Source organism: Carassius carassius, chromosome 41 (assembly GCF_963082965.1).
Source record: "Carassius carassius chromosome 41, fCarCar2.1, whole genome shotgun sequence".
NCBI classification, from domain to species: Eukaryota; Metazoa; Chordata; class Actinopteri; order Cypriniformes; family Cyprinidae; genus Carassius; species Carassius carassius.
The window spans coordinates 12205638-12219362 of NC_081795.1; the positions used below are offsets into that span (position 1 = coordinate 12205638).

Consider the following 13725-nt stretch of genomic DNA (forward strand, 5'->3'; position numbering starts at 1 on the left):
AATACGGTTTATTATTCATCTGGATAGTCAGGGAATGTGGTTTTGATATTACCCAGGCCTCTGGAGAGACAGACATCTGCTCGAACCACAAACATAATCACTGGAGACCTTCATAGAAAACAAATGTCTGTGGTACAAGAATAAAAAAGGCTTGGAGCTTAATAGGGAATTAAATCACAGCTTGTTTAAAAAATGTAAAATAATAAACCATGGGTTTGTGCTTGACACCTGCATTGTGCATAATTGAGAGTGATAGAAATAATTAGGGACTACATAGTCATTTTTTATAATTTTAGCAAGGACAACAGCATGTATGGACCTTGCAAATGTTTTTTTTCCTCTTAAATGCACCTGATTGTCTTGCGCATTGTGCCTTTCTGAATGGGTCATGTAAGACCAAAATAATTGAGATAAACCAGAAAAGCCTGTACCTTGTTTCTCTAATGCTTAAGATGTTTTCCAAAATAGTGATTTCTAACAAAATCCTCTGGAAAAATCTGAGCTAAAAGCTTTTCTTCCACTCTGTTTTTACCGGTAACCGAATTGAATTACTGTCTCTCAAAACAAAAAACAAGCACAAAATTTCGATATGAAAATGCATTGATCGATAACACTTGAGCAGTGAGAAAGCCTTAATGCTGTTCAATAATAAATGACAAAAACAGCACAAATACATCATCAGATTGCATAATAACTTGTTAAAATATTGTAGTGACACTTTGGAGGAATGATTACATTTTGTATGTAAAGCAAAACAGATTTCTCCAACACAGAAAACATACAAAATCAATAGAAAATCAATCTGATGAAGTAGATGCTCCCATGAAACCTCAGATCACCTTTACAGTCACACAACAAATTATGCAGACAACAAATCATACTAAGGCCCATGTTCGTATTGTATTATACAAATATTCCCCTTAAACATCACAATAATCCATAGGTAATTGTCTTGACAAGACTTCAATTTACTTGTGGATTATTGTGAGGTTTCAAAGGTTCCCACGAAGTCCCAATGTTAGTATTGTAGCATACAAATGTTCCCCATAAACACTTGACAATTACATCATAAATCATCCATCTTCACAATTAACACCCCATTTTTAATGTTTTTTTTTTTCTTTATACAAAGCTTACATTCAAGTGATATTGCTTCTACAAGCTGATGAAAAAAAGTGACAATGAATATAAAATCATGAGAAAGCACACTCTTGCCTTAACGATTTACAAAAGGTTGTGATTTAAATCTATATACAAGCCTCGGAAGTGGAATGGCCATCTGTGAAAAAGGAACAAGTGGTTTCCCACATTTCAAGAACAGTGCTGCTCAAAAAACCTGAGGATGACAGAAACACATCCATAAACACTTCCCTCAGATATACACATCCATGGTCTGAAGGATCATGTGGCGGCACAGGGGACAGTTGTGTTGGTAGATAGGCTGGCTGAGCAAAATGTTGGTGCAGTTTCTACACAAGCACAAGTGACGGCACGGCAGGAGTACAACAGTCTTGGTGCTGTCCTGACAGATCACGCACTTCTTCCTCTCCTCTTGCTCCTGCAGAATAGTCAGCAGGTTGTCAGCCGGAGGGCCTTTGCAACTGTCTTCCGAAGGAAATTTTCGGAGTGGCCTGCGAGTGCTGGAACTGGGAAGCGGCAGGTCTAGAGGGTCGTCCACTTGGTGGGCATCCTCAGGTGCATTTTCTGCTACCTCTCCTGCTGCGTTCGGGTCAACTTGAGGCTCAGGGTCGGGATCTGGCTGTCTAACGTCCCTTTCCGCAACTTCCATCCTTGCAGGAACCATTATCTGGCTGTGATACCAGGCCAATCGCTGCCACAAATTCCTCTCGAGCACATAGAGGCCGTGTAGAGCCCTCCGGAGACACCGTAGGACGGGAACAGTGTTGATGTAGTTGATCACACACAAACATACATGTCGTGGGAGTGCAGGGTTTAGATATACAGTGGCACTTGCAATGATGAGCAATGTGAGAAGCAGCCCGTAAGAGTTGAGCAAGAACATGCTCACAAATACATGGCACACAGATCCCAGGAACTCCATTGCCAGTTTACACGGAGTCCACAGCAGGATGGAGGTGCCGACAAGACTGCTGTAAAGAAACGTAAACACCGTCAAAGTCAGCTCAAAAGCTTTCTGCAAAGGGCAGGACACTGCTTCCACCGTGCTGACCAACACGGAGTACAAATTCTGCGTGCCAATGAGGAGCAAGTTGATGATAGTGTTGATGAAATACAGCAACAAGCTGAACACAATCCCACAGCCTTCCCAGGCCTGTCGCAGTAAACCGTGGCCCGACAAAAGTCCGCGGTGGAGAAGCTCTTTGGTGCGGAGCAGTAGATGTGAAGACAGGTATCCGATCATCTTAAAGCTTTCCAGGACGCCTCCCAGCAGCTGCATCCCACCTCCAAACATGTTATGGGTCACAAAGGCCACTCCATCCCTCATGGTGATGATGCAAAGCAGACTGAGATTCCAGCACTCCGACACAGAAATTGTGAGTAGCATGGGCAAACTATTGATAAAGGAGATCACTGCCACCAACAGCTGAATTATTGAGTTTACAATCACAAAATTTAAATCCAGAAGGAGGCAAATGACGTCTATGCATTTTCCAATTGAACTAAAAACAAAGTTCAGTAGAGCCATAATAAGGATGTCCGACTGTGAAACTGTCACCACTGTTTGCCAAAACGGACTATATATATTCTGACTTATTATTTGTGCCGTCAACCGACATAGTTGAGTATGTAACGTTAGTTACATAAACAAACTGCTCTCCTAGCCAAGCTAGCGTGCGTGCTAACCAATTCGCATCTTTAGTAACGCTGACGCCTTGGCAAAGCACTTGAGGTTAAATAAAGTCAACTCCAGTCGTATCATAACTGACCATTAGCTGGGATTGGCATATCCTCTTTTTTGGATCAAAACACGACCCTTAACATGTGTAGTACAGTGAAGCGTCTGCTCATACATGGACAGGAACTGCTCGGCGGATGTTTACGTTTGAAAATCGAAACAAGCTAGCGTTGACTGGTTGCGTAAAGCTGTATCCCACGTTGATGTTCATCTTGGTACAGGGTGTAATTCAAGCGTCCGCGTTATTTTGTAAAGCTCCAGGACGACGACAAATTATCTTATTTGTTTTGGATCATTAGTGAGTTAGAATCGAAAGCTTCTCGCGGTTTCAGTCCGTCGTTTCCGCTTTACAACATGTTTTAAGTGGATCAACCCGGCGCTCAGGCTGCGCAGAAATGTGCATTTCCACCTTCTTTTAACCCAATTTCGGCATGCATCGATTATATTACAAATAATACTATCGTTTTTTGTGAAGATTTAGAGGGTTTGGAAAATGTAATCATTGATGATTGATAGTTAAAACAAATAAATCCTTATATATGCTATTTTTATTGTCGAACAGTTGTATTGTCTGCTTGATTGAATCACTGCATTTATTTGTTGTCTGTTGGATGGTTGGTTGGTTCAGGCAATTGTCTTTTGTCCTTAGAATGTTGGACATGGTCTACAATATGCACTTCGTTGCCATTCGAAATGTTTTGATTAAAATGGTCAAGCAATGCTATAACATTTTCTAATACAGGACAGAACATACAATAAAGGGTTAAAATAAAAAATCCAGTTACACAAATTTGTCTCTTAAAGACTAAAATACCAATATTATCATATTATTGCTATAGCAAGATGTCATATGTCTTTCATATGCTATAATATCTTTCAGACAACTTGTATAATGTTTGATATATGTTTCCTTTCTTTCTTTTTCTTTTTTGCCGTTTTATGAATTGTCTTGTACTGTATATAATTGTTTCACTGTTTCAGTGTTGTACACTGAGAAATATTTACTGGAGTAAAAAGTGTGAAAACTACTCCCAGTCACACCAAGTAATTTTTAAGACTATTTGAAGAATTAAGAATATTTGGTTGTTGACATTTCATAGCTCAATCATCACAGTATCTGTTCTGTCTTGACTTGATAAGAAAAAAATATTTTACATTTCCAAGTAAATAATGATCTTGTCTGCTCAATACGATTGTTTCCATTTATGTCAGTTAAAATGGAAGAAAATGACTTATGGATGGCTTATTGAACAAAAGAGAATGCCAATAGAGGAAGAACAGCCAAATTACCTAGTATTGCATTTATGAATGCCTCTATTAATATTTAAAGGGCAAAAGTCACACACACACACACACACACACACACACACACACATACACATATTGTCAGGGCCGGTCGAACACTCTTTAACCTTCATCTGAGGCCTGAGGCTTCTCTGGAGCATAAAGCAAAACATAACTGTACTCTACATTCCAACGGGTCACTTCCACACTGTTAAACTCAGTGACAGTCCTCAAGTGCTCCTCTCAGCTCCTTGCGAAAATCTTCTCTCACAAGGGAAACAAAAATACTGGTGACTTGATTGCAACAACTGGTCATTTTGTTGAAGGCTATTTTGTTGTTTCATTGACCCATTTCTTAAGAAAACGTGATGATAGCTGATGGATTCTGTTCAAACAACATGGAAAAATGTTTAACGTCAGTTTCTCAGCACACGTTTTGTTGAATTAGAAATATTCGTAACTTTGATGGCTAGATCGTTATCCATACTCAAAATAATTTTTTAATTTCTCTGAAATTAAAACCCAGGCAATTATTAATTCTCTTAAAATTTCAACATCAAAAGATATTTATGGAATGGATTCTAAAATGCTTAAATCCCTGAATGAACATCTATCCTACCCTATTACACAAATTTTTAACCAGTCAGTTCTACAGGGGATATTTCCAACTACCTGGAAGACTGCAATTGTAACTCCCATATTTAAGTCAAATGACCCTTTGAACATAGTTAACTACCGTCCAATCAGTCTTCTACCTGTGGTTTCTAAGGTTGTTGAAAAATGTGTATCAGAGCAGCTTGTTTCTTTTTTAAATAATAGTCCATTTACTCTTCATCCGAAGCAGTTTGGCTTCAGGGCCCATCACTCTGCAGAAACAGCAAACTGTTTATTTTTAGAGAATGTACGAGCAATGGTTGACAAGGGAGGTGTTGTTGGCGCTGTGTTTTTAGACCTTCGTAAAGCTTTTGACACAGTCAACCATCAGGTCCTTATTGCCAAACTCTCTACTTTTAATTTCTCCACTTCTGCAATTAAATGGTTTGAGTCATATTTAACTGGTAGAACTCAATATGTTATATATATGTAAACAACCATTGTTCATTAGCTCTTAATCTATGCACAGGGGTACCACAAGGATCGATACTTGGCCCACTTTTGTTTAGTCTATATATCAATGATCTGCCATCAGTTTGCCTTGATATCAATACATTAATGTATGCAGACGACACTGTCATTTATGCGCATGCCAAGACAAAACATCTGGCTGCTGCCAAACTGACCATAGCTATGGATAAGATCACCAATTGGCTAAATTGTTCATGCCTTCAACTAAATCTAGACAAAACTGTGGGAATGTTTTTTACAAAGAGACAATGTAACATTGTGCCAAATATAACGATTTTAGGTCAAAACATTAGTATTGTGACACAATTTAAGTATTTGGGCGTCATTATTGACTCTAATCTCTCTTTTAAAGCACATATTAAGAAAGTATGCAATAGGGTCAAGTTCAGCTTAGCTAATTTTAGATATATTAGAAATGCACTTACTTTTAATGCTGCCAAATTATTTATGGATGCCATGATTATGTCACATCTAACATATTGTCTGACAAGCTGGGGACAAACTAACAGTTTATCACTAAAGCCATTAGCTATTCTTTATAAAAAAACTCTCAAAGTCCTGGACCAGAAGCCTAACAGTTCACATCATTGCATTATTCTTAAAAACCATAAACTGTTAAGCTGGGAAGATGTTATCAAATATAAAAACATCTGCCTGGTCTACAAAATTTTTAATACCGCTCCTGCTCCGTTTAATTCATTTGTAATCCGACGTAATAATGGCAGTCAGATCACTAGAAGCACCACACGAGGTGACCTTCTAATCCCATTCAGGAAAAGCACATTTGGTCAATTATCGTTTTCTGTTACAGCAATACAAAACTGGAACTCACTGCCCACTATAATTAAAGACATACATACATATTCCACCTTTGCTACACACCTTAAAAACTGGCTGTCCAACAATTATAACTGCATACATTAATCTTAAAGTTGTGATGTGTATTTGATGTGACATGGTCATGCTGCTGCCATTAGATTTTTCTGCTGTCTGTTTCAATGTTAGGTTTTGTCTGTTATTATCGTGTATGTTGTTTTGTACTGTTTTAATGCATAAACTGCTTATATGACTTTGCAATTTCTGCTTGTTTGTTTGTGCTTGTCTCATTTGTGTGCCACATGTTTGTATGTCTTATTCCATCTTGCTTATCCCTGTTGTAAATATAATTGTATTGTTTTTTATTTGTTGTATGCCTTTTAACAACTGGCCGGGGACTACAGCTGGAAATTAGCCGTAGAGGCTAAAGCTGCTCTTTTCATTAAAAGGGATTGTCCACGTTATTATAAACTAATAAACTCAAACTCAAACTCAATAATCACTACACAATTCTCACAATTAATTACATTTTATGCAGTCCACCTTTTCTATTGAGAATACATAAATCATGTTTGTTGATAAATTAAACTGTACAGTGAATTTCTCAGCATGCATTGCATGGACTAGATCAGGGGATTAAATGTTGAATTTATTTGTAAAAGTGGTTTAAATAATGGGAAACATTTATTAGTGCTTTATCTTCAGCTATGTTGAAATTTTGAAATATTTCTGTGATGTTGGAGTTTTTGTGGCTACTGTTGTGTAACTTGTTGGCTAATCAATAATGACAGTGAAAGGAGTTTTATTCATTGAGCAATATCTGTTAGCGTGCTACCATGTGTCATTATTACAGTAGTTAGTAAACTGCTGGAAGAACCTCAACAGAATTTCCTAAATCTAATTTTAGTGAGGCTTAGTTAAGCTTCACTAAATAACGACTTGTCTTAGACTCATTATACAAGTTTCGATTAATTAAGGTTTTTCTCACTTCATTGAGCAAACTGTTTTGAGCACATTAAACCTGTTATTAATAAAGAGAGCTGTATGGCTGATCTTTTCCTTTTTATTTGCTTATGAAATGCCTATTGTGAAATTTAGTGACTTTTTCTCACTTATAGGGTCATGAACATGCCTACAAATTGTAGACACTCTGATGTGTTGTGTAATACTTTGAAATTTATAATATGATTATAAACCTTGTGTGTCAATTTGATCTGCATGTTTCATAATTAAAGGCAATGGCAGAGACCGGAAATAATTTCTTTTTTTAATGTATTTTGTTTGTCAGAAGAAACTTATAATGCATTGAAGGCACACAGTAAATTTTTTCAGATTTTACAGGATCAGTTTGCTGGAAATTAAGGGTTACTAGTGGATGCTCTACTGTTTAAATGCTTACTTCTGTTTAAATTGTCAATAAAAAAAGATGGTTTATGATACTGTTTATAATATTCAGTTTATGAAAAAAAGTTTTTCCATGTGTGAGCATTAATGTTAAAGGTTGATTGTTTTTAACAGTTTATCTTAATAGTACCTTTGCAACTAAGTAAATTAACTCTGATTAATTTGAAACTACATGTCAGCTTACTCTTTTTTTTTTTCCTTCAGTGGTTTTGCTTGTTAACAAACATAGACAAGCTGAGAAGGCTCTATAAACAATATATTAAGATTTTGTGGCTCAGAAAAGCTTCACTGTGGTTTATTTCTTTGCTCTTGGCTGACATGTGGCATAGCTATGGCTTGCTTTTGGTCTAGATCTGGAAAACAGGAGAAGTCCCTCAAATGTCATCATTCCACGCTACATGTGGGCCAGAACATCATTCCGCATGTGCCAGATGTGGGCCGAAAATATGTTGCTATATGGGTAATGGCTGTTAATTGATACAGATTTGTAAACTTGCTTAGAAGAACCAGACTCTGCCTACTGCATGCTACAGCTGCATTCTTAGCCTGCAATTTAATAATGCTGCTCCATTAGAGGTGTAGCGCATCCTGACCAGCTCAATACGTCCATCGTTGTTTAATTGAGATGGGGAATTCATGACAACAGAATGTCTGGAGGCCAGTCATCTGAAGGATGCTCCTTTTCACGGTCTAAAGTCCACGTCATTACACTAGGACTTTTGCACCCATTCAAGCCAGGGAATGATCACTCCCTTCTGGCTGGACTAAAACTAGCTGCCGCAACAAGCTACATTTTCACAAATGGTCTCCCACTAGTGAACTAACCAGGCTCTGGCCAGCTTTAGTGAGTATGTAGAATATCTAAAATGGAATGTCAAAATAAAACATTGCTTTTTAACAGATGATTTTGTTGTTTTTCATGCTTGTGATTTTTGATTAATTTTACTGAATCCAGTTATGGTCAACAGATCCTGAACATAATGATTGTCCCCATATTTTGAACCAAATAAAAGGGTCAATTTGAAGTTGGTGCTGTGTTGACACAGGAAGTTTGTAGGAGAACTATCAATAGTCAGTCAGAAACAGACTGTTGGTGCAGTAATCCAGAAGCTTCTATGGGAAAACACAAACTCTCAACAGAAGAAACCACTGGTGTGCTGTCTGGTCACAACCTCGGCTACGACCTCACATATTACAGCAACCCACGAGCTCCAGCCAAGTTCAACACTTGAGTGAGCATAGAAAGAAGGATAGGAAGGACAGAATGAAGGGGGTAGAGAAAATATTGATATGTTCAGTTGGACAATCCCTTGGGCTTATAGTCTTGGTCTGTGAAAATTTGCCTTCCCAGCTATTAGATTTCCAAGCCAGAAAGGTTAGAGAGAGAGAGAGAGAGAGAGAGAGAGAGAGAGAGAGAGAATATATATTATATATATATATAAAAATATATATATATATCTATCTATATATATATATTTTTTTTTTAATATATAATATATATTGTATATATAGAACTCTCAATATAAATAAATATATATATATTTTTAAGTATAAATCATTAGAAAAATATATAACACATGTATGTGCCCAAAAGACCAGGCCAAACATTTTTACATCCAACTTGTTATTTATATATTCCCATCACCACAGAAACATCCTTACGCAATGATCAAGACCATGGATGTCAGGGTCTTCTTGAAACAAACCCTGTTTTTGTGGAGACTCTTTCTGCGCACATATAGGACCCTAAATGTCTTCTGCTCCCTGCCCTTGAGCCCCTTCACCCTCAGACGTTCACAGCCACCACCCTTGTGTTTAACAGACAATAGCCCCTCTCATACAAGCAAACAACTCCAAAAAACATTCCCAAGGGTCCAGAATGGAAGGAATGACTTCTTTCCTACTTCCTTCCTGTTTTTGAAAGAATAGCATGGTACTCTCCGCAACTTCAAGAAAGCTCATTGTTCAAGAAAGCACAATGATATGTGGGCTTTACAGATATTAATCATTATGGTGGGTTATCATCAGTAAAATCACACATGATTGTCTAGTGTAAGCTACAGCTCAAGGTAACATAATAGCAGTTGTTATGTATTGTGGTTTTATGCAGTCCACCTTTTCTATTGAGAATACATAAATCATGTTTGTTGATAAATGAAACTGTACAGTGAATTTCTCAGCATGCATTGCATGGACTAGATCAGGGGATTAAATGTTGAATTTATTTGTAAAAGTGGTTTAAATAATGGGAAACATTTATTAGTGCTTTATCTTCAGCTATGTTGAAATTTTGAAATATTTCTGTGATGTTGGAGTTTTTGTGGCTACTGTTGTGTAACTTGTTGGCTAATCAATAATGACAGTGAAAGGAGTTTTATTCATTGAGCAATATCTGTTAGCGTGCTACCATGTGTCATTATTACAGTAGTTAGTAAACTGCTGGAAGAACCTCAACAGAATTTGCTAAATCTAATTTTAGTGAGGCTTAGTTAAGCTTCACTAAATAACGACTTGTCTTAGACTCGTTATACAAGTTTCGATTAATTAAGGTTTTTCTCACTTCATTGAGCAAACTGTTTTGAGCACATTAAACCTGTTATTAATAAAGAGAGCTGTATGGCTGATCTTTTCCTTTTTATTTGCTTATGAAATGCCTATTGTGAAATTTAGTGACTTTTTCTCACTTATAGGGTCATGAACATGCCTACAAATTGTAGACACTCTGATGTGTTGTGTAATACTTTGAAATTTATAATATGATTATAAACCTTGTGTGTCAATTTGATCTGCATGTTTCATAATTAAAGGCAATGGCAGAGACCGGAAATAATTTCTTTTTTTAATGTATTTTGTTTGTCAGAAGAAACTTATAATGCATTGAAGGCACACAGTAAATTTTTTCAGATTTTACAGGATCAGTTTGCTGGAAATTAAGGGTTACTAGTGGATGCTCTACTGTTTAAATGCTTACTTCTGTTTAAATTGTCAATAAAAAAAGATGGTTTATGATACTGTTTATAATATTCAGTTTATGAAAAAAAGTTTTTCCATGTGTGAGCATTAATGTTAAAGGTTGATTGTTTTTAACAGTTTATCTTAATAGTACCTTTGCAACTAAGTAAATTAACTCTGATTAATTTGAAACTACATGTCAGCTTACAAATTTTTTTTTCCTTCAGTGGTTTTGCTTGTTAACAAACATAGACAAGCTGAGAAGGCTCTATAAACAATATATTAAGATTTTGTGGCTCAGAAAAGCTTCACTGTGGTTTATTTCTTTGCTCTTGGCTGACATGTGGCATAGCTATGGCTTGCTTTTGGTCTAGATCTGGAAAACAGGAGAAGTCCCTCAAATGTCATCATTCCACGCTACATGTGGGCCAGAACATCATTCCGCATGTGCCAGATGTGGGCCGAAAATATGTTGCTATATGGGTAATGGCTGTTAATTGATACAGATTTGTAAACTTGCTTAGAAGAACCAGACTCTGCCTACTGCATGCTACAGCTGCATTCTTAGCCTGCAATTTAATAATGCTGCTCCATTAGAGGTGTAGCGCATCCTGACCAGCTCAATACGTCCATCGTTGTTTAATTGAGATGGGGAATTCATGACAACAGAATGTCTGGAGGCCAGTCATCTGAAGGATGCTCCTTTTCACGGTCTAAAGTCCACGTCATTACACTAGGACTTTTGCACCCATTCAAGCCAGGGAATGATCACTCCCTTCTGGCTGGACTAAAACTAGCTGCCGCAACAAGCTACATTTTCACAAATGGTCTCCCACTAGTGAACTAACCAGGCTCTGGCCAGCTTTAGTGAGTATGTAGAATATCTAAAATGGACTGTCAAAATAAAACATTGCTTTTTAACAGATGATTTTGTTGTTTTTCATGCTTGTGATTTTTGATTAATTTTACTGAATCCAGTTATGGTCAACTGATCCTGAACATAATGATTGTCCCCATATTTTGAACCAAATAAAAGGGTCACAGTGTATTGTGGTTTTTGCTGATAAAAAAAAAGGACTGTTTTGCTTTTTCTCCTAGAAATGTGTATGGTGCTAATTGCAGAGCAACATGTTGTGTTAGACAGAACTTGTCTAACATGATCCATCTTTAATGTGCTGAAAAGAGAGACATGTATACCCCAAATGTTGTATTTTTAAACATGTTCATATGGCATTTTACAACATAATTTATTGGTAGTACTTTAATTTTTTTTTTTAATTTTGCTAATACCACAATTATAGGTATTTCTCCATGTTAAACCCAAATTGATGTTGTTTTATAAAATGGGAGCATGTGACACTCCAAACCTAGAATGGCACTTCAGACACATTTAAAGGAATAGCTCACTCAAAAAAAGGAAAAAAAAGAAGACAATTGCCTTAAAATGTACTCACCCTCAGGCCATCCAAAATGTAGATGAGTTTGTTTCTTCATCCAAACAGATAAGCAGAATTTTAACATTACATCACTTGATCACCAATGGATCATCTGCAGTGAATGGGTGCCGTCAGAATGAGAGTCCAAACAGCTGATAAAAACTTCACAGTGATCCAAAACACAACTCCAGTCAATCAATTACCTTCCTGTGAAGCGAAAAGCTGTGCGTTTCTAAGAAATTAATACATCATTAAGTCGCGTTAAGTCCATCCTTAATGCTTCCTCGTATTTAACTCTATTTGAAGTGTAACTTCTTTTTGTGAGCTGTTATTGAAAAACGTGTTTGTGCTTTCTTGAAATAATGTCTTTGGTTTGATATTGTGTTAATACATTTTCATTCATAATTTTTAAGGTAGCATTTTCTATTCTATTCTATTCTAGCTTATACCATGGAATGAAAAGTGCATTACAGGAATTAAATTTAAACCAAACTAATTTTTAAAACTCTATACAGATCACTACAAAATGTTAATTTTATATGTAACATGAGGTATGAATGTGACCAACTGAATCAGCATCAGCATTGTTTTTAGTCAGCAGAGCAACGCCACACTCTCCTTCAGGTGTGCAAACATTACCTGAGGTCTCCAGAGCACAGCTGTCAACATCATACTCACAAACTACAGCCAGCAACCTATTACTCTGAGCTCTAAAACTAAAAATCAGCGTCTCAAAGGGGATTTGACTTGGTGGGTCGTATGAGGGAGTAAACCATGTCAAATTAAATCTCAACTTTAGTCCCACAGGAAATCTTCAGCCTATTTTCAAATACATATTCCTTGGTTTGTCTTGTAATTAGTTCTCAACAGTAGATCATTGGATGGATGATCAGATTACAGGCTCTCCGAATCTGTTTTTCATCCACTAATGGTAGACAGTTCAAATAAAGTCAATTTAGAGCCAACTAAAAGCCTCAATATCAAGAATAATAACATTTATAATAACCGTTGATAAATATATATGGCACTGATTTAGACTTCAGGCTCCGTCATCTGAATAAATATCAAGTCAAGCTATTGCTCGTGCTTAGATTGCATGTCAGAAAATATACGTTATATACTTCAGAAGACATACGAACCCCCATATCTCTCAGCCAAACAGCAGTAACTAAAGCTATTATCAAGAGAAAACGGTCAATATTGTGCATACTGTATTGCTGATGCTAGAATTTTTTAACACCTACATTTTGTACTCTGTATCACTACATTGATTTTACCTGCATGGTGATAAGGTCTTCATTAACTAAATAAAGAGAACCCAGTTAAATGGTCATTTTATTATTTTAACTGATTTATTAAACAAAATGATCCAGAAGTAAATATCGTTGTTGGGGAAAATATATGGGGAAAAGAATGACAGAATAGCATGGAGGAAGCCTATGCTCTCCAAGAAAAACATTGCTCCTGCTATAAAGACAATTTGGATGAGCCAGAAAAGTTGGAAGTAGGTCTATATTTTGTGGGACCAATCAATAAAAAAATAGAGCCTTTTGGCTTTAATGAGAATTTCTGGGGGGTTGTTATTATTGGCGATATAAGCCAATAATTTTATGTTAAGACCAATATGTGCTAAATATTCATATACAATTTAACATTATAACGGAATAAAATATATGAATAGGAATATTAAAAATATTGATATAAATATTATATACATTTGTTTTAAATAAATTCATAACATCATAACATTATACTATACAGTACAACATTTTTTTTTTATTAATGTGAGGGTACGGTCATCTATAAAAATGTATATAAAGTATCCAATCA

At 36.3% G+C, this 13725-nt stretch overlaps 1 protein-coding gene across 1 annotated transcript; it reads right to left on the bottom strand.

Moving 5' to 3' along the window:
• Positions 1-1216: 1216 nt before the first annotated feature.
• On the bottom strand, positions 1217-3233 carry LOC132122756 (E3 ubiquitin-protein ligase RNF26-like). The gene has a single exon (XM_059533133.1). It carries the CDS (start codon positions 2666-2668, stop codon positions 1373-1375), a length of 1296 nt encoding a protein of 431 aa, XP_059389116.1. The 5' UTR covers positions 2669-3233; the 3' UTR covers positions 1217-1372.
• Between the last annotated feature and the right edge of the window lie 10492 nt (positions 3234-13725).